The following is a 22,530-nucleotide window of genomic DNA, read 5'->3' as shown; positions in this document are numbered from 1 at the left end:
TGGCATACTCATCAACACTCATCTTCCCTTTCTTCAGGTTCTGAAACTCGTTGTTTAGGTCTATCAGATCTATCTCCGAGCAGTATTGCATTTTCAACTGTTCCAAAAACTCTTCCCACGACATCCTTAAGGCTTCTCCTCGTGGCATCGTATCTGCCAATAGCTTCCACCAGCTCAAGACTCCAGTTTTAAGCTGTCTTACTGCGAAGACAGTCTTCTGTTTCTCGTTACAGCTGGAGCTCTCAAACACCATCTCCATCTCAGAGATCCAATCCATAATCTCAACCGGCTTCGGGCTTCCTAAGAGGCTTGGTGGTTTCGCACCCAAGAAATTCTTGTACATCCGCCCATCCTTGTTGTTTCTCCCTTTTGGGCCATCCCTTTGCTCACCTTGAGTCCCTACTCGACTCACTTGGCGGCTGTAGTTCCCTTCCTCAGATTGCTCGGGAACTGGCTCCGTCGGTTCAACATGTACGGTAGGTTCGTCCCTATTCAACATCTGTCTCATTTTTTCCCTTTGTTCAGCTAACATATCCCGAATCATGGCCTGAACTCCATCCATGGTGACTGTCTCAGGCGCAACTTCTTCAACAAAAGGTATTTGCTGAACCACTGGGGGTTGGTTCCTGTTCCCATTTGCGTTTACGTTTCCACTACGGGTTCTTGCCATCTTGATCTATACACCGAATAAGGTGAATCTAGATCTTTACTTAGGATTGATGGTTAAATCATCCTTATCACTCCGAAACGTTTATATGCTAGTTCTAATATCGTAGTCGTACGTTTAGAATCCTAAACACATAAGGTTTCCAGATCCGGTCGGCAACAGACCATAGATCCGAACAACTAACACCATATCAGGCACAAGTACTTAGCACATAAAAGCATTTTAGGCACAATTCCTAAAATAATCTAGTGCTCACACCTCACAATCATCGCTTAGCATTCTAAGTTTAAGTCTAGAAATAAATCCATATTCCTAGTTCGCTTAAACTAATGCTCTGATACCAACTGTGACATCCCCAAAATCACGGCCAGAAAAGACCGATTTTTGTTTATGCTTTATGAAAAATCAGAGTACTTCATTTTATAAAAAGGTTGCGGAATTTGTTCCCAGAAAAACACGATAAATACGTTATTAAAACATTTTCGAAGAAACGTATTTTTTATTCATCTTAAAACGTTTGGGATGTCATCGTTAATACAGAAACATAAGCATAAACAGAACTTACAATGATTTACACTAGTGATCTACATCTCTTTAAATCTCTCAGTGTAATGTCACTTCATTTCGTCACCTGTGATATACATAAACTGAGTGGGTCGGGTTGGGAAACCTGGTGAGTACATAGGGTTTTCAACCCACAATAATAATTATTATGTTCAATCAAAGAATCAACCCAATTACCCATTCCCGTTATCTTCTTTACTCTTAAGGATTTAACCTAAGAGTCGTCTATCCTGCATTCGTTTATTCCGAAGTCCCTTACTTCCAGGGTCATATGACTGACACTAAATCCATAGCTGCCAATGTTCGTTCGTAAAGCACTAATTCCATAGCTGCTATATCTTACTCTTCGGGTACTAAATCCATAGCTACCAGTGCTCGACAGGTACTAAGTCCATAGCTACCAATTCCTACAGGTACTAAATCCATAGCTACCAGTGTCTAACTAATAGGTACTAAGTCCATAGCCACCAATTCCCGACAGGTACTAAATCCATAGCTACCAACGTCTAACAGGTACTAAGTCCATAGCTACCGGTGTTTGTCCCATAGGCACTAAGTCTATAGCTGCCAATGTATACTCACGTCATCTTCTATCTCTCATCATTCATCTACCCATCATCATACCCAACATATTCGTATATATAAAATACGTATACAGTTTAAATCCTTTAAAACATGTATAAAACGTTCATCCAACATAGACAACAAGTATTCAGATAATATGCACACATAGCACGTAGTTTATATAAAATACTTCATATCTATGTGTAAGATGAAAGGGACTATGCACTCACCTAAGTAGGTGGTGACTCAGCACTCGGACAGGGCTTCGATACTCTCAAAACGATATTCCTTCGATAAAACCTAGTACTAGTACCACTAGGGTTTAGTCTAACGATAACCGTGACTAATTAATAGTCTGACTATTATTATTATTATATAAGCGTTAAAAAACACTCAATATAACTCATAATAATAGCCCAAATTCTCATTATAAGTTCCTAATAATGTTACTATATTAAAACATAAGCTATACTAAAGATAGCGTAGGCATAGCTCACTTACAGCGGGTTTTTCGCAAAACCGAGCTTCGCTGGAGCAGCGTTTCCAAGCCGAAAGACCCTTTTTCTCGGGACTCCGGGAGCCTCGGGGCTTCCTTCGGGTGCTAGGGGGTTTACCTAGGCTTTTAGGGGCTTAAGGGAGCTTAGAGAGAGAGTATAGAGAGAGAAAGAAGAAGGTTGAAGGTGTGAGAATGAATGGAACCCGACACCTCTATTTATAGGGGTGCTGACTGGCCTACTCGCCGAGTAGGGGGGACCTACTCACCGAGTTGGTCCATGTGGTGGCCTTCTGGTGGTGCCACGTGTCCAATTCTGGTGGTGCCACGTCACCCCCTATCACGTATCAGCCTTCAAACTTAGAAAAATCATAACTTTCGCATACGAGCTCCGTTTTCGACGTTATTTATATCCACGCGTATGTAAAATCAAGATCTACAACTTTCGTTTAGACTCCGTCAGCTAATTCTCGACCGATCTCAAATTTAACAGTAGGAGACGTTTAGACTGTTAAATGACCGCAAAGAGTTCATAACTCCTTCATCCGGACTCTGTTTTCATCTGTCTTTTTACCGTTGAGTTCCTATTAATGAGACCTTCAACTCTCATTTAGGTCGCGTAAGCCAAAAACCGCTCGAACTAAAATTCGAGTTTCGGGCTGTGCACTGCTAAGCCGAATCTTAGAAAAATCATAACTTCTTCATACGAAGTCAGATTTGGGCGTTCTTTTTATTGATGTTCTTAGTTTAACATATTCTACGACTTTTGTTTAGATTGATAAGGCTAAAAAGTCTTCTATCGTAAATTCACTATTTACGTCTCCCGGTGCCGTGCCGGTTTTGCCGTAAAACTTCGGCGGGCCATAACTTCTTCGTTATAGCTCGGATTTCGGCGTTCTTTATATGTAAGGAAAGCTTGTGTCATATTCTACAACTTGGTTAAGATTATTTATTCTAAATAATCTTTTGTCGAAAAGTCATTTTTGAACCCTATTACCTCTAAATTGACTAGCCCGGATCTGCGGGCGTTACAGAACAGGTGAACACGATGAAGCTGGAACGTATCAAATATGGTCATTTAGATAAATTGATGATGAGGAGCAGAGGAATCCTACTCATGGTGCATTGTATGCGAAAATGGAAGAGGATTCGGATGGAGAAGAGTTGGAAGTGAAAGGTCAGTGCTTCGTATCAAAGACTGCTGACAAATCTCATATGACGAAAAAGGCACGTTCTATTCTCGAATATTTTAATATTCCAGTAAATGCTTATAACTCAGAATTAGTATCTTTAGATGAGAGTATTACTTATTTTGATTCAATTGTTGTGTCTGCTAGAAATGAGGCTATGAAACTGTCCATGGAGTTGTTAGAGACCAAAAAGCGTTTAGATATGAAAATAATTAAAGTTGAATGTTTAGAGTTACAAATCACAAACATAATGTGTGATTGGGATGCTTTATCTAGTGAAGTCAAACTTTTGTTGTCACAAAGAAATATATATTTGTGACAACCCGAAGTTCGTTCCGTCATCGTAACCCGATACGTCAATCCGTCGTATTAAATTCATTCCGTTAACCTTTGCGTTAAATTAATTTTATTGCGACTTTTATTTTGATTTCGTAAATGTAGGGATGTGTTATAATCATTAAAATATTTTCCATATTTGTTTGGAAAATTATTATTTTCATCTAAATCGTGATTACGGCAAATTTATCGGGTCCGACCAAAAGCACCGTCTAACGGCAGTATCGGGTAGAATTCCTCCGGGCCACAAACTCAACTCCTATATAAGGAATTGAGTGACATCATTTTGAGGCTTTTACTCTCTCTGTAAAAACTTTCTCTCACTACTCTCTCTCTCTCTCTAAAATCTGAAACTTAGCCAAAATCATCCAAAACAAGCTCCAAATCGTCAAGGTAACTATCCTAGCTTCTAGTATAACACCTTTGTCCTTCAAATTCGTGAAAAATATGAGGAATAGGACCATAAACATGTGTTTACAGTCCTAGTACCTCCTTAGGCCGTGAACACACGTAATGAGGGGTTTTGAGCCTTAAAACCCTTCCAAAACTCATTTGGAGCCTAGATATGACCTAAGGACTTGTTTGCATGGACTTAGAACACCTTTAACTCTTCAATTGGGACAAAAGCATGAGTTTATGGCCCAAGGACATGCTTGGACCGTAAACACCTATTCTTAGGGAGTAAACTCAACTTAAGGTGTTAGTTTTCCCCTAACCACCTCCAACAAGCTTTCATGAGAGTATAGAACCTTATAATCCTTCAAGAAATGCACCAAAACTTATTCAAATGGGAAAAGCTTGAGTTTACGGTCCAAGAACATTCTCAGACCATAAACTCATCTCCTTAGACCTTAAACTCATTCTATGGGTGTTAAAGTGCCCTTAACACCTTGTATGGCATAGAAATGGGTCTAGAACTTAGTATGCTTAACTTTCAACCACTAAAACTCATGAATCATGGACAAACACGTGTTTAAGGAAACTCCCAAAGAACATCTTCATAGACCGTAAACTCTTATCCAAGGTCATTTAGGGTCCCAATCACTTCCTAAGCCATGGAATCTAACCTAGAACCTTCCCGCGTGCATTGTATGACCATTTGGCATCCAAGAACCCACCAACCATGAGTTTACGACCGTAAACTCATGGGGATATAGTCAATGGACTGTGAACTCCTCAAGGAGTTTACTCTTGAAGAGTAAACTCCATATTTGGGTCCTACACGTCCTTAGATGTCACCCAGGTCACTCCGAACACTTGATTCGAAGTGTTTTCGCGTCTTAGAGTGTATAATCATATCTAATTAGTGATTTAAAGTCTAAATAGATACATTTGTATATCATTTCATATTACATAGGAACCTCATGCGTTATCAAGCCCTGAACCGATACTTAGCATCCAATCCGACACGCTTCTCGACCGGTGAGTTCATACCCTACCCTTTTTCAAATGTTTTCAGGGGGGAATACAAGCAAAAGTACCAATATATCCTATACTCATACTTATTGTTCTCAGTTTAAATGTATATATGATGTATGTTTTAATATCGAAACTGTGTTTATCAAATAGTACCAGGAAGAGGGTAATGATTTTTAACCGTCAGTTTGTTGAGTTCTCTGTAATCAATGCACATACAGAACGATCCATCTTTCTTCTTTATGAACAAGATCGGCGCTCCCCAAGGTGAGAAACTCGGTCTTATAAAGCCCTTGCTGAGTAGCTCGTTAAGTTGACCTGACAGTTCTTGCATCTCGGCAGGCACTAGACGATAGGGCGATTTGGCTAAGGGTAGCTCCTGGAATTAACTCGATCCTGAACTTGACTTGACGTTGCCGAGGTAAACCTGGTAACTATTTGGGGAATATGTCAGGAAAGTCGCATACTACGGGGAAGTCTTTCTGATCTTTCATTTTCCGGCTCGTGTCGACAACGTGTGCAAGAATGCGCGGTATTCCTTACGCAAGTACTTCTGGGCTTGAATACTGGAAATGATACGAATACTCGTACTGGGTTTGTCTTCGTAGATTAAAAGAGTCTGGTTATTCAGTAGATTTAGACGGATGACTTTGTCGAAGCATAGGATATCAGCGCGATGGGGACTCAACCAGTCCATGCCTATGATGACGTCAAAACTCTTGATCGATACTGGTATGAGGTCGATAGGAAATGAACAATCATCTAGAGTGAGGGTACAACTTATGTAGATCTCATTAGAATTTTCTGCCTTTCCGTTAGCCATCTCTACGATGAAGGTTTCTTTTAACGGTTGTGAGGATTGTTTAAGTAAATGCTTAAAGTTTTGGTTTACGAAACTTATTTCTGCCCTACTATCGAAGAGGATGCAAGCATAAGAGTTATCGAGAAGGAACGTACCCGTGAATACTGTGGGATCTGTCACCGCTTCATTGTGACCGATAGCAAGTAGTCCTCCTGTTCCTCCCGCAATCCCAGCTTTCGGGTAGTTTCTTTTGAAGTGTCCGACCTCGCCACAGCCATAGCAGGCTTGACTCACTCCGGTACTGGGAACTTGACTGATGGGTTTGGGTTGAGACTTGCAAAACCGAACGGTATGACCCTTCTGATGATGGAAAGAGCACTTGGTGCACTTGGGTAGGTTTCCAGCATAGGTTTTGGCTGGTGTAGGGGCAGCAGGAGTAGTGGCAGCATGGACAGCCACCGTCTATTGGTTTTTGGAGGATGATTGAGTTGACTTGCCCTTCTTCCGGTCCTACTGTTTCCTCTTGTTGTCGGATGATCTGGTTGGTGCAGTGTTAACCGTTGTGGTTGTTGATGGGGGTGGAGGGAACTTCATGATCAATCAACCTTTGAGCCAATTCCTTTGCACTATCAAAGTTCGTAGGGCGTGATGCTAAAATGTTCCCTCGATAAGGGGGCACTAAACCCCAGATGTATCACTCAGTCTTCTTGCTTTCAGAAGGGATCATGTTAGGACACATAACTACCATGTCGCAGAACCTGGCTGTATAAGCCACTATGTCGGTCCCCTTCATTTTGAGGTTCCAGAGTTCCTTTTCGAGTTTCTGAACTTCGCCCCTAGGGCAGTACTCTCTCATCAATAGGTCCTTCAGTGTGTCCCAACCCATAGCATTGGCTGTTATCAGGGAGAGTGATTTAACATCGCTATTCCACCATGTCAAGGCCCTTTCGGTGAAGGTGCAAACAGCGAATTCAATCTTGCTTTCCTCGGGGCACGAGCACATCTCGAAGACGACCTCCGTTCTTTTGAACCACTGGGATAATGCAAGGATTCCTCCAGTCCCATTGAAGAAAGTTGGTTTGCAGTTCATGAAATCCTTATAGGTGCATCCCTGTGTCCGTTGATGATCTTCACCATGTCTAGAATTTCCGCCCATTCCAGCGCTACTTGCATCACCAGAATTTATTTAAGCCAGAGCTGCAGTCACCACTGCGGTTACAGCTGTTAGAAACATCACCGGATAGAATTGTGGAGGGGGTGGTGGTGGGGTGTGACATCCCCAATTTCTCGGCCAGAAAAGACCGATTTGTTTATGCTTTGTTTTATAAATCAGAGTAATCGTTTAAAGAAAACTGTTGCGGAATTTGTTCCCAAAACAAGATATGATAAAAACTTATCAAAACATTTGTCAAAGAGAATGTATTTTCATTAATAATAAAACCTTGGGATGTCATGTTCCGATACAGACACATAAGCAAAAACAGAACATACATTCATTTACTCTAGTGACTTACATCTCCTTTAATCTCCCAGTGCAAAGCAGCTTCGTATCGATACCTGTGATATAATTAAACTGAGTGGGTCAGACTTGGGAGCCTGGTGAGCATATAGGGTTTTCATCCCACAATGTTATATCATATAAATATATATAGAACATCCAAAATTATATAATTTCACCATATAAAAGCAACTCTTATCCCACCCTATCGATCCTCACAACGCCATGATCTAAACTCTCGTATCTAAACTTTTCCACTTTATATGATCCCTACTCACGGATCTAAACTAATCTCTCCACCTGATCCATACTCTCGGACCTAAAACTAACCTCTTGGTCTAATCCATACTCCCGGATCTAAACTAATCTCTTGGTCTGATCCATACTCCCGGATCTAAAACTGTGCCCAATCCATACTCCCAGACTAGGGACAATTAACTATGTCTTAATCCATACTCCCGGATTAATAACAAGTTTACCTATTGGTCTGATTCATACTCCCGGATCTAAAACTGTGCCCAATCCATACTCCTGGACTAGGGACAATTTACTATACCTAAATCCTGTTCTGATCCATACTCCCGGATCTAAACTGTGCCCAATCCATACTCCCGGACTACAGACAATTTACTATGTCTTAATCCATACTCCCGGATTAATAACAAGTTTATCTCTTTTCCTATTCCATATTCTCGGATCTAAATCCAATCTCTTGATCTAATCTATACTCACGGATCTAAAACTAACCTCTTGATCTGATCCATACTCACAGATCTCATCTACCCATGTCCGACCCAACATATTCGTAGGTACAAAATATACATACAGTTTAACTCATTAAAACCTATATAGTTCATCCATTCCATACTCATCTCAAATAAACAAACAATATATAAACACATAGCACGTATTTCATAACAAATACTTAATATTTATGTGTTAGAAGAAAGTGACCACACACTTACCCAAAACATATACTTAATACATTCAAACAATACTTGTATTATAATCATGTTTATGAAACGGACTATACACTCACACATATAAACAACTTTATATTATACACATAACACGTATTTCATAGCAAATACTTCATATTTATGTGTTAGAAGAAAGTAGCTATACACTCACACGTATAAACAACAATATATATATATATACACATAGCACGTATTTTATAAAATACTTCATATATATGTGTAAGATGAAAGTGACTATACACTCACTTGATCAGAAAATGATCAGACAACACTACGACTCTTCAAGTAGATATTCTTCGGTGAAACCGGGATCACTTCACACACTGGGTTTCTCGCGGGCAGAGCTTCGGCTCGGAAACTCTTTTCTTCTCGGGATCTTCGGGTTTTGGAACTTGCTTCGGGTCTCGGGGTTGATACCGGGGCTTCGGGGGTACTTCTTTGCATGTAAATCGAGGTAATATGGGTGAGAGATGAGAGAATGAGCAACCAAACTCGGCTGGCCCTTCAAATCTATTTATAGGGCAAAACTGGCCCTTGCCACGTCGTGGAACCTTTTGCCACGTCGTGGGCTTGGTCGTCACTGCATGCGTCATCGCAAATTACATCTAGGGGACTTCCGGAGGTGTCAGGAGACTTGTCACGTCGTGGCACTGCTTGCCACATCGTGGTCTCTGACAATTTTGGGGTTTCGCGCCCCAAAATTCATAAATTCATAACTTTCGCATACGAACTCCGTTTTCGATGCTCTTTATATCGACGCGAAGGTGAGATCATGCTCTACAACTCTCATTTAGACTCCATTGGATAATTTTGAATTTATTTTTAATATATTATAATTATATTACTTATATATTATTTTTAGTAGGCCGGGACAAAAAAAACTTCGTTATAAACTCATAACTCATTCATCTGAACTCCGTTTTCATCTGTCTTTTTATCGTTGGACTAATATCAATGAGATATTCAATTCTCATTTATATTGTTTTGGATAAATATTGCTCTAACGTAAATTCACTATTTACGTCACGTTGTGTCGTGCCGGTTCTGTCGCGAAACTTCGACAGGTCATAACTTCTTCGTTGTAACTCAGATTTTGGCGTTCTTTATATGCACGGAAACCTTGTGACGGTAAAAACTACACTAACTCTTGAATATTTGTGTGTTAAGGAATGTTTATTGACAAGAGAATCTTATATGTCAGGGAGTCAGTGGGAGTCTTAATGGTCTTGAAAGGTTTCAAGAACAAATCAAAATAAACCTTATCGTCACTAGCACACGACTTGAGGTTTACAACCTATCGTGTTAACATTATATTGTTTCTGCACCATTCCAATTGAGTTAATTATGCATGTGAGTTCTATGAGTTCTCATTTGAATGCATAAAAGGCAAGGACCTTAATCAATGAAAAGTACATTGATAATAAAGGGTAAGCTGCTTAACTACTTGGAAGATATGGTGGGCAGCCGTGTTACCATAAGGCAAGAAATCAAGATTGAGAATGTTTGGTCCATATGAGTTTGAATTTCTCGTAAACTCTGTTTTTGATAAATTCACATGGATAGGAACACATACACTATTAAAATCTAAGTGTCATAAGATTCTCTCCTTCATGAAAATGACTGTGAGGAAATGCTTTCACTAAGAAAGATTTTAAGAAGATAGCGATTGTGAAATTGTATTCTCGAATTCGATTATGGTTACAGTATCCCTTTCCATGATTCGAATTGTGAGATTTGGCAATTAGTCTTAATTATTTAGACGCACATATGAGCTATCTAAAAGAAAAGTGTATAAGTTCAAGAAGCCTTGATAAAGGATTATCATAGCATTAGGTATTAGAAACATGAACTTAAGAAATTCAATAAGTATTGTTTTCCGGAAGTTAAGCTGGTTACTAAATACATGTCAACGATAGTGGGAGCATAAATGTTATGATTATATGATTATTAAGGCAAGTATTGCAAGTTAGCAATATTAATTATAGAAAACAAGAGTCATACCTTGCAAAGTAGTAAGGATGTATAGTTGTTTTTCTATAATTAAGGGAGAGAATATTATGCTTCATTTCAAATCTAAAGGCTTAGGTTATGGAATATTAATAAATTTAGTCAAGGATACATAGTGTGTTCTTAAATTTCGATTATGATTACGGCATTCCTCTTCATAATTCGAATTATAAGAACGTAGCACATAAAATATTATGGCAGAAGATTGATAAAGTATTAAATCTTCATGTAAGACATTATGTATCGTGTCCCAAACGCTTCGGGGATAGGATCGATTGTAAATGCTATAATATTTGACCATTCTAAAATTTTTCCAAATGCCTAGCGCATTTAGAGGGAAAAAGGACAAGAATCGGTTTTGACTAAGATAATTAAACAACTATCAAAGGACGATCCAAAGCGTGCTGAGGATTGGTCGTTTGTGAGTAGTTGGAAGCATGATATTGGATGGACCATATCGACATTGTTATGAATAGATAAGATTCTATTGGGATTCAGTTGTCATATGGTAAGTATGGAAAGGTTTCCATATTGGGAGTTGGATATTGAGAATCAATGTCTAGATTAGAAACTTTATGCAAAAGGATGTTCAAAGAAATAGAGACATCACATCTATGGAATTGTATTGTAACAATTTCCGATAGAGAGCTTTGTAATTCATTGGCAATAGTCATTGTGACCTTAGTGCAGTGACATTACAAAAGGATCATTGCATAAAATGTTAGAATCTAGCATATTCTATAAGTGGCAAGAATTTGATATTATTACACTTGTGATAAGGATTGGGAGTTGTGAAATGGGTATGATTGGTAATATGTTCATTTGATCTATTTCACAAAGTAAGAACTATAGGTAAACATTGTGTGCATGCTAAGAGCATAGGACAAGTGTGGTAATAATTCAAGTAAAAAGTTGATTACCCGAAACGACAAATAATGAGTAATCGATATAGTGATAAATAAAAGGTGTTTTATTTATACTCAAAGGTTTGAGGCCATAAGATCAGAGTTTCACTTTGCATGTTTTGACTTCCTAAATGATTTAATTCGTTAAGAACAGTCAAAATTATCCAAACGAGCCACAGTCGTTCATATGTTGGAAGTAGATATGAAAGAAGACTGTCGTGAATTGGTGTGTGGATTATCTAAAGAGCATTAGACATAAGAAAATGTTTGCTGCAATGTTCATGAGTGCTTATGAATATGATTTGAGCATTGAATTAAACCCACGCTCACTTGGATCACTTCATGGATTTTATCACGAGTGATTGGTGAGACGATAACATCTTATATTCTTGAAACCGAGATGTGTGAGTTGTATCTTACGAGTCGGTTGCACATTGATAATATGTAAACGTATCAATAACTTGGTGCTATAAAACATATTGTTGTGTGTGATTTGGTGAGTGAGTGCAAGCGAGCATTGAGTCAAAGTTTATCCGTTCCTTTTATCCAAAGTAGGATAAAAGCGATATCTGTGGGCCCCTTGATGATTTAGTGATGGCACCTAATCGCTTGGCCAAGCTGGGACTAATTTGATGTGTTCAAATTGTAGTTTGTTGTCAGTCGTCATAAATCTGAATTCGGGAAACAGCACATAGACAGAGAGAATGATTTAGATCCATGTATCAGTCTATATGATAATATCTAGAATGGAGGAATATATGCTCCCTTATCTAAAGGAAACGCGTATCTGATAAGATCAGAGTTGACAGCGGCTTTAGAAAGCTATGATTGCAGATTAGGATCTGAAGTCATATGCGGAATAGTTACTAGACTTATCCAAGTTGGAGACTGTTGGATTAGTGTCTAAATCTATAACTATTTTGGTATGTACTTGACCCGATGGTGCATGGTCCTTTTGGATTGCCTTCACCAAAGCAACTTGATATGATGAATTATGGAGAGAAAGGATTAAATAGGATTTATTAATATATTATGAGAATAATATATTAAAGGAGAAATCATATTGTTTAATTAATATTAGTCAAGAATTAATAAGAATTAAGTTTGTGGCTAAAAGAGATTAATTAAACTTAAGGGACTTGAACTGTCAATTGTATGATAGTTAAATATTGAGCTAATGGACTCCATATTAAAGGGGTGGACAAATTCTATGGGGAAACCCATTAGAAATCGTCCTAAGGCCTTTAAGGAAGGAGTCCATGGGTTGCTTAGGGCTTAAGCATCCAAATTAGGGTTTCCTTGTTTGATAACCCTAATAGCCTCACTATTTAAAGAACCCTTATGCCCCAAAAATGTGGTGAACTTGTTCTCTTGGGTTTCCACACGTGTTGGACAACCTCTTTCTCTTCTCTTCTTCATCCTCTTGCTCTTGGTGTTTGTGAACCATTAGAGGAGTGACATTTGTGACTCTAAGCTTTCTAAAGTCATTACAAGGAGGAATTGTGATTGTTATTGCTACATAACAATCAAGGTAATATCTTAAACCCATTCTTATGTTAATATTGATTATCATATGCTAGATTTAGGGTTTAAAGTCTTGGGTGAATAGCATGTACAATAGAGAAACCTAAATCCAAGCATTAGGGTTTGTATGAGCACATAGGATATTCTTATGGCTAAAACCCATCAATAACATCCTATTTATACCAAATACACAAATTTTACATTCATATACCACATTTACAACAAATATACATTCATTCACATACACACACAATAACATCTTACTTATAACAAACACATATAATTTCATATATATATATATATATATATATATATATATATATATATATATATATATATATATATATATATATATATTTCTACCAAATACTAATATACCACATATACATCAAACACACATACATTGTCATATATACATCAGATTCACATATATTCATACAAATATCAAATATACACACAATTTTCACATATGACAATTTTCACATAATTTTCACATACAAATACCAAATTCAAACAATATTGAAATAATAACGTAGCCGAAAAATTGGTCTTCACCCGAAAATACGCTCACCCGTAAACCCAAAGACAACACCACCAAAAACACTGAAATTGAACATGTTCTTGCAATTTAATCGTCAAATGCAACTAGAAATCGAAATTAACATACAAATACAAAGAGATACAATAAATTCAACTTACCTTTCTTCAATAGATGGAGCTAGATATCGATCCCAAGAAGCTCAACCACCCTTCGTCCCTAATCTCACACAGTGTTGAAAAGATATGCAGCTAATTGAACACAAAATCGGTGGAACGTGGAAGAGGCCCACGTATAGCAGCAACAAATAGAATGAAAATGGGAAGAAATAAGCAAACTACATGCGTTTTTTTAATCAACAAAAATCATCACTTTAGGGTGCAAAGTCGTTGCTATAGATGCCAGGGACGACATGTCGTCACCATAGGCCTCATCGCTTTACCTCTGTCGCTTTAGCTCATTTTGTCGTCACCATATCCTTCGTCGCAATAGGTACACCTAAAGAGACGACACGTCGTCCCCATAGATACCCCTATAGCGACGGTTTGTGTTCCCCACACGTTCACCTATAGCGACGACTTGTCACCCCCATAGGTGTTTAGACACAATTTACATTCAGTTCCTATTATTTGTTTAATTTCCCAGAATTTTTACATAAAATCTAACAAATAATAAATTTAACCATAAAACATTTCAACATCATACAATCAAAAGCTTAAAAATATCATACACAATCGGTTTACCAAAAACAAGCTAACATAATGTGAAATTGTTAAGATGTTTTATACAAGACAATCAATCTATTAGCTAATCGAATTCACTAGAACTATTTTTCTAGTCAGCACTTTCAGCTTCTTCATTTTCATTAAAACTGCCATAGTTTGGGCGTTTCGCTTTTGAGATACAAACACTTGCTACCTTTTTCACTTTTTCTTCCAACACCTCTTGTATGACCACTTCTTTGTCCAAAGGCAAGCTTGAGGCAATCTATTTGAATACAATATAAATAATAATAATAATAACAATTCCCAATTTTGAATACACCTACAATGAGAAATGACTTATAATGGTAAGAATGTTTCAAAAACGTTCAAAAAATACCATTGAAGTTTTGCATGTTAAAAAAATACCATCCAATTAAGGGTTTTGTTCAAAAAATACCAAAGATGTTTAACTTTTGTTCGAATATCACTAATGGTGACCAGATGTTTCAAGTTATTGAATGACTAGGCATATTAAAAACAAGTTGGTATTTCAACAAAATTGGTTTTTTGAATACATGGATAGTTTATCATTTTGTCATACTTGGAAGCATGAATGAAGCACACATAAAAAGATGTAACCAAAGATTATCAATACAGGAGCAGTTTATCATTATGTGAAACTTGTACTTTTTTAGACTTTTACATTTAGGGCAACATACTATTGTTGCACCTTTGGCATGCCTTTGTTTTGGCTTGGTTCAAAAAATGTGAACCACTAGAATTATTTAATCCACATGCTATCAGTTTGAACCCAAAGGAAAAGTCCTAACGTGTGAAAATAGAATTATTTTGGGAAAATGACATATAGACCCTATTATGTTTCTAGGGTTTATCGATTTAGCCACTTAACTTATTTTGTGTCTTTATAAGGAAACGAAGTAGTGAGCAACCTGCCTTTTTAGTCACCTTCACCTATTATAGCAGGTTTCAATGCCACATCATCAAGATTTGCCCCATCAGCCATGCCATGTCATCGATGATCTGTGTAAGTGGCTAAATGGGTCAACGACGATGGTTTCGAATAGAAAGGTCTCAAACGCCCCCGTCTTGATTCCACCAGCGCATCGGCTGATCCGCCTCCGGATCTTGCAGCTGAAGCGAAAGCACGCACAGAAAGAAAGAAGAAGGTGCTATTAAAACTCAAAACCAAGTATCAGCAAAAGATCCACCATTGGGAACATTTGTCGAACACCTTGAAAGCATTGCAAAACCGTATGCAAAATTAACCATCGCCCGTGGTACTATCAGATCAGACGGTCTCCGTTTTGCCGGTAAATTCGTCAAATTCTCCTTTCCAGGATCTTACCGACACACTCCTTGCTCAGGTATTGGCCCACCCTTCAATAATTACCGTATTTGGATGTTGGATTGTTGATGTCGTTACTTGTAGAATTCAAAACTACAACTGAATTTCTTGCCCAGTTTCCACCAATAATCTTCTATTTCTAGCCCTGAATTCACGGTTGTTGAGGCGGGCGGTGATGTTTGATGGCGCGTCGAGGCTGTGTTTTGATTCAGGACAGACGTGTGGGAGGAGGAGAGAGAGCGGGGGTAGGGTAGTGATCGGAGCTGGAATCCCTTGGTTGTATGCGTTATTATCATCTAAATCTCGTTGATTCGTTAGTAGACCCCTTGATTCTTGCGATTTTCTCTTCTTTAGATTATCCTTTGATTTTCATTATAACCAGCTCATGGAATTAGCAGGCAGATGAAAACGGGATACAGAGGATAAAAATTATTCTCTTTTCAATTGTGAAATCTATTGAATTTATTGTAAAAGAATAGGTATGGACAATGGTAAATTTACTGTGTAAACGAATGAAATTCAATAGAAATAGAAAAAATATTTATTAGATATATTTATTAGATGTTAGTGTTTGGGTAAACTCTTTGAGAGGAAAGTTGAGAGGAAGAAGAGGATGGTGGATGCCTGGTAGATTGTGTTCTTGGGAGAGAGAGAGAGAGAGAGAGAGAGAGAGAGAGAGAGAGAGAGAGAGAGAGAGAGAGAGAAAGAGATGTGGGACCAAGGGTAGGAAAAATTAAAAGTCAACATCAAAAAATTTGTCAACAAATGTTAACCGGATGACCCCTTCAATTCTTCCAAAATGACCTAATAGACCCGACAAAAATGAGTTCGTTCCCTTATTAGGCTAAAAAATAAGTTAAGTGGCTAAATAGGTAAACCCTAAAAACATTATATGGTCTATATGTCATTTTCCCAATTATTTTTACTAAAAAAACAGTGAGCAGGGGTATTTTAGACCAAAACTGTGATTTTTTTTTTACTAAAAAGAGTGTGCAGTGGAGTTTGGACCAAAACCGTAAAAATCAATTATTTTTATTATAAAAACAGTAGGGAGGGGCAGTTTGGTCCAAAATTTTGAAAATCCAAATTTTTTTTTTACTATAAAAACATAATGCAGGGGTAGTTTTGTCCCAAACTATGAAAATCAACTTTTTTTACTAAAAAAACAATGAGCAGATGTACTGTGGACGGAAATTGTGAAAAAAAATTTTACCTAAAAAATAGTGTGCAGGGGGGCAGTTTTTACCAACACTATGTACCCATGGTTTCAACGAAGTGTAATTGGGAGCAACTTGTAGGTGAATGACCTGCATTCGGATCCATCTTCAGATGAACCATCACTATCTAAATATGTTGTCTGCATATCAGCAACATCAAAAAATATTACAAAACTGCTGAAATATTAGCTACCAAGTTGATTGTGACTTAAGAATCTGAATCATCCATATAAACAGTTACCACTTGATGATAATCAAAATCATTGCTAGAACCGCTTGAACTACTAGACCTTCACCTACTGCCAATGACATTATCCCCTTCCCCCTTACCTTCACCAGGAGCACTACTAGCAAAGGTCTCCTCACCTCTTTAAAATCCACAATCATTTATAACAATATTCTCAAACATTGAAAATTTAATATGAAATGAATAACATGATTCTTAGATGATCATACGAATTTTATTTTCTTTCACGGCCTCCAGAATGGATGTCATGGCCTCATAGGGTTCTGCATTAACATTTTAACACCATATGAATATGATTAAAACATCATAAAGGTAATCTTTGGAGTTACGAAAACAAAAAGAAACATATAATCATACTTCTAACACAATCCATTTAGCTAAAAGCTTCTTGGGTACTAGCTTTAGCTTTAAGCTTCTTGGGTATTCTAACCTGTACAGTGTCATCGATGGAGGATGTGAAAAGTGAAAGAGCTTTTCTTGAAGTGAGAATACAAAAATTAGTAACCCTAAATTACTAATACATCACAAAATCATTAACCCAATAACAAAATTAGTGAGACATACCTAGATAAAATGGGAGTTGCTAGACAGAAAGAGAAAGCTGGGAATCAGGGGAATTGAAGCAATTGACGGAACCAGGTGCCTAAATCTTTGCATGTCGTCGAAATCAACATCAAGCCCAACGAAGGGAGTCGAAATCAACACATGGAACTCGAATTCTCCTCCCTAAGACATCACGTCGCAGGTCGCAGGTGGTGGTCGTTGTGGAGGTCGGCGGCATCAAAGGAACCACACATCGTTGAAATGGTGGTCGGCCCCAAATAGCGGTCGTTCGATAGAGAGAAAGGGGTGAATTATATGCGATTGTGAAAAATGAATGAGACCTAGCTTCCTGATCTGTAGAGAGTTATGGCTTTAAAAAAAGATATTAAATTATTTTGTTTTAGTTGAGACGAATTGTCGTCCCTATAAATTTTCAGGACCCAGGAAATTTCCCTCTAAACAGTTGAGACCCGCCAAGTCGTCTACAAATCTCAAGGTCAAAAAGAAAATTGGTCAACCCTATTGGAACATAACTCGTCCCCATAGCTCTCCATCCCTTTAGCTTTATCACTATAGATACTTATTCTTGTAGTAGTAAGCAGCGACAACTTGGCTTTTATCAGCGACAATAGGCAATAGCGGTGACAATCTGGAGAGAAGCGTACCGCATCATTTTTTAGGTAACTATTAGCGGCGACTTTTTACACTTTTAGTGGCGACAAAAATGTCACCGGTATTAGGTTTATGCGAATAAGGGACCCAAACCATTGGATTAGATACTTGATCGAACGACTGAAATCGAATAGAGAGGGAAAACGTGAATTTGAATGACAAGCTTTTAGTGGCAAGACTATTACCGGCACCGCTAAAAGTCTCTGTCGCCGGTAATAGTGTTGCCGCTAAAGGCTTATATTATTGTAGTGATTTGTTATTCAGGTGGCTTGGCCCACCCAATTCGTATTGCCACTTTTTGATAGATATTTTTCAAACCGTTATGTATTCTTAAATATTTTTCATGGTTACTATGTTTTTGGTAAAAAAAAAAAAAAAAAAAAAGCACTTCGTTTATCCAGGTGGCTTGGCTGTAAATGCAGTTCGTCTGATCCACACTATGTACAAGATATTACTACCATCGAGGCTTCTCTCGGATTGTGCAAGAAAGGAACTGGTATTGTTGACGCTATATATAGCCTCCACAACTTGATATAGGAAGCAAGGTACGTACAACCCTGTGTTTTAAAATCAAAACCTTTCTGTCAGCAAGATCCAAAACCATATCCAAATATCATCCTTCCTTTGGATTACAGATCGCTCGAAATTATATATGCTCTTTCAGCTGAAATGATTGTAAACTGGAGTGGTACATGAGGTGCAACAACCCTGCTATAGTCATAATTACAAATTTTCCATACAAAATAAAAGCTTGCTTTAGGTGTGTTTTCAGTTTGTAAAAACGGCGTTTTCTGCTTTACCTACTAACAACTCCCCAGTTTTATTAATTAAATCTTTGGCAGTACAAAAAAAAAAAAAAAAAAAAAAAAAAAACATCTACGCCATTTTCTGTTTTATATTTCAATAAATCTTCAAGGTTGGTAGAGTTTATTCTAACATTGTTTGCATTTAAGAAGGAAAAATGATCAGTTTGCAACGAACAAAAAGTCTTTTGCTAACGAAACTTGCCTAAACTGAAATAACGGAGCTAAAAAGAACACAAAACCAACCTTCCCTAGAAAGACTACTTTCCCTAAATTAGAGCATCTAGAACTCACTGATACATGCATGTCATGTCGTAGTTCGATTCTAGACTCTAAAATTGACATGCGAGTAATAAGTTTGTCCAGGTACAAAAGTATATGGAATTGCCTTCAACGCAACAACCCCTTCGTTCTTTCTAGAGAATAGCCTGAACGAAAATGGACCACGAAACGATGGATCAATGCTGACTGCCCAAACAGCGCCCCATATGTTCTCCATGCATCTGAACTCTTGTGAACCATTTGCTGCTACCTCGACTGCGTCAAGACCACCATCTCCCTCACAAAACTCTACTGCCATAGCGAACCAGTATGGGTTGACCTTTGGATCTATCTTGAACGCGATTTTTGTGCTACCATAGTTGCATGCTACCCTAGATATGTAAACAAGCCAAATTGATCAATGTAACATATTACAAGACATTACGTTAATTAATTAATGTTTTGCTCATTTTATGCACCTTCGATATTGAATGTTAACTTGGCCAAGATTACGAAGATTATCTGCTTGGCCAGGATTTGACATTGCACCAAAAGCAGTTCCGCTTAAATCAAAAGCGAATGGAACTTTGTTACATTCACCAGGGCACTCGTCCGTTATGGTTACAGTAATAGGATTCTTGGAGCAATATGGCTCTTGAGTGCATAAGACCTGAGATATTAAATGTGAGTAACTTACTGAAATCGTCCATATGGTTTGGTTCAAATTGCACGTTTGGTCTTTAATTTTTTTTTGCACTCGAATCGTTCCTGTGGTTTGATTTTGTTGCGTTTTTCGTCCCTGTGGTTTGATTTTGTTGTATTTTTCGTCTCCTACATATATAAAGTTAGGGACCAAACATGCAACTTTTACCAACCCATAGGGACGAAAAACGCAACAAAATCAAACCACAGGAACGATCCGAGTGTAAAAAAAAAAAGTTAGGGATCAAACATGCAATTTTGAACAAAATAGATTTCAGTAATTTACTCTTAAATGTAATTACATGGGTTGAATTATTCTGTTGAAAATTTTAACTTTGCATTACCTGATAACAAGTACCACACCCTTTTCCTTCCAAAAACAAGTTGGCATTTCCTGCTGCGATCATCGCTGAGAATGGAGCTGATTTTACATCATTAGCCCATCCACAAGCTCCTCCTGCGTAATCAAGAAAATCTGGTTGTAGAGGCTCGATTGATAACAACGAGATCTAATAGATATTTTCTTATTAATAATAACTAATGTGATTGAAATAATTAAAATAAATATGTGTGCATACTACATATATAAATAATGTATGTATATAATGTTTGGACACATGGTTGTGTATGTGTAATGTGTATGTTTTAATGCAAGTGTATGTGCACTTCAAAGCTCATTAAATAATGAATAAAAAATATGTTGCGATGCATATATTACCACTTCCAGCACCATGTCGATCTCCATACCACGTTGCTAAAGCTGGTTTAAAACCGGCAAGATTGCTAGTTTTAACAGGGAGTGTCTGGTTTGAACATGAAGAGGAGTTTATGAACAAACACGTCATCGAAACCAAGATCATCAACAATATTTGAAGGTTTAAGGCCATCTTATTACTATAAAAATAATATATCTCAGATGGCTCAAATGGATACCAATGTACTCAAAAAAATTCTCAAAATACAATTGGGATTTGTGAACAAATTAACAACGTGCGATATATATGAAATCTTTGACTAAACTATAAAAACGAAACAAAGCTCCAAAATCACTAAATAGATAACCAAGAGACTATCACTGAAATTTTTTGTTTCAGACAAAGAATTTTTGATGCAAGATACAGAAATTAATTAGTGTTCTGCTTGTGTTTATGTATGCCAAGCATGGGGCTTAATTTGTGGATATAATCAAATCTTCATGTGAAGATTTAATTAGTCAATAGCCTATAAATAGGATCATTTTGTGGATTTCTTTTCATATCAAATCCCAATCAAATTGACTTGTTCGATCTCACTTCATATATTTTTGGGTCATAATTACTATAACAAATCATCTACAATAAAGGAGATTCAAAAATACTTTCGGAACCAGTTGCTTTTTCCCTAGCTCAATTCTATAACGAAGTAGTATATTTTGAAATTTTTAGAATTTTGCCAATGCATAAAGTACTCATTTTAGTTAGCCAAATATAAAGCAATATTGTGTTGTGATACGGTGGGGGGAAGGGTGGGGGGTGGAGGTATAACCACTTAATGAATCATGCATGCATGCCTATAATTTTCTTTGTTCTTAAAGTAAGTTTAATAAAACCACTTCAAAGCTGAAAGGTAAGGCATGTTAAGAAAACTATACAATAAAAAATATTTATTTGTTAAGAAAATATCAAAAAAAAAAAAAAAAATCTTAATATTTAAAGAAAATTTGAAGTAAAATCTTTTTATTTTTAAAATAGAAACATTGACTGACTGACTGTTTAACTTTTTGAATAGAAAAATAAAAGAAAGAAACCGATTAATTTATTCATTTTAACATATTTGATGTGTTCAATAGGTACTGAGACTAATTCGTTAATTTTTCTAAAATAATATGTTTTCTTTTTTTGTATATTTCATTACAATTTTTATGTAATATATAAACGATTTTTTTACGTATTTATATCTATTTTTACGTATTTATGTGTTTTTTAAAGTTTTTATATGTTTATCTGTATGTATTTTATATATTTTAAATATATAAATGTATTTTTTTTTACATATTTTTATTTATTTTTAAGTATTTCACATATTTTTTTATATATTTATGTGTTATTTTTTATGTATTACGTATTTATATGTATTTTTACGTAGTTATGTATTTTTTTTAATTTTTTTATATAGATTTTATGAATTTTAAACATATAAACATATTTTTTTATATATTTATATTTATTTTTAAGTATTTTATATAAGACGATATCATCTAGAACCCCTACATTTGCAATTTTGAGAGCGTGTTTGGATGTTCATTTTCAAGTTAAAAAGTCCGTTTATCCAATATAATTTATTGACTTATTAAGATGGAAAAATGAGTTTTTAAAAAAGTAACTGGTTAGCTTTTATAATGACAAAAGTCAATAAATCAATAAGTTGTTTTTCAAAAAATGTTTAGGTTAACTTATATATGTAAAATGACCAAAATAGATATGTTTGGCTATTTACATATAAACCTTTTTTTTGGATAAAAAATATTTTTTTTGCAATCTTTTTTGAAGAAA

General features: G+C 36.7%; 1 protein-coding gene and 1 long non-coding RNA gene across 6 annotated transcripts; both read right to left on the bottom strand.

The window, feature by feature from the left end:
- Positions 1 to 14,186: 14,186 nt before the first annotated feature.
- LOC145004488 (uncharacterized) lies at positions 14,187 to 17,947 on the bottom strand. Of its 5 annotated transcripts, none has more exons than XR_013662388.1 (5): positions 17,583 to 17,947; positions 17,376 to 17,489; positions 17,013 to 17,281; positions 16,768 to 16,911; positions 14,187 to 14,528 (listed from the first exon to the last, which is right to left on the bottom strand). It is a non-coding gene; the product is annotated as an uncharacterized LOC145004488 (long non-coding RNA). The 5 variants fall into 5 exon arrangements; XR_013662389.1 differs by having other exon boundaries at positions 17,013 to 17,139; positions 17,228 to 17,281; positions 17,376 to 17,945; XR_013662386.1 differs by having other exon boundaries at positions 17,376 to 17,448; positions 17,583 to 17,945.
- Positions 17,948 to 19,159: 1,212 nt separating this feature from the next.
- LOC145006154 (expansin-B6-like) lies at positions 19,160 to 21,133 on the bottom strand. The gene is made up of 4 exons (XM_078965252.1): positions 20,718 to 21,133; positions 20,344 to 20,456; positions 19,777 to 19,967; positions 19,160 to 19,689 (listed from the first exon to the last, which is right to left on the bottom strand). Exons 1-4 carry the CDS (start codon positions 20,884 to 20,886, stop codon positions 19,362 to 19,364), a joined length of 801 nt encoding a protein of 266 aa, XP_078821378.1. The 5' UTR covers positions 20,887 to 21,133; the 3' UTR covers positions 19,160 to 19,361.
- Between the last annotated feature and the right edge of the window lie 1,397 nt (positions 21,134 to 22,530).

This window comes from Lactuca saligna, chromosome 7 (assembly GCF_052625555.1).
Source record: "Lactuca saligna cultivar CGN05327 chromosome 7, ASM5262555v1, whole genome shotgun sequence".
Taxonomy (NCBI): Eukaryota; Viridiplantae; Streptophyta; class Magnoliopsida; order Asterales; family Asteraceae; genus Lactuca; species Lactuca saligna.
Note: the sequence above shows the minus strand (reverse complement) of the source record. Positions and strands in the feature narration are given on the sequence as shown.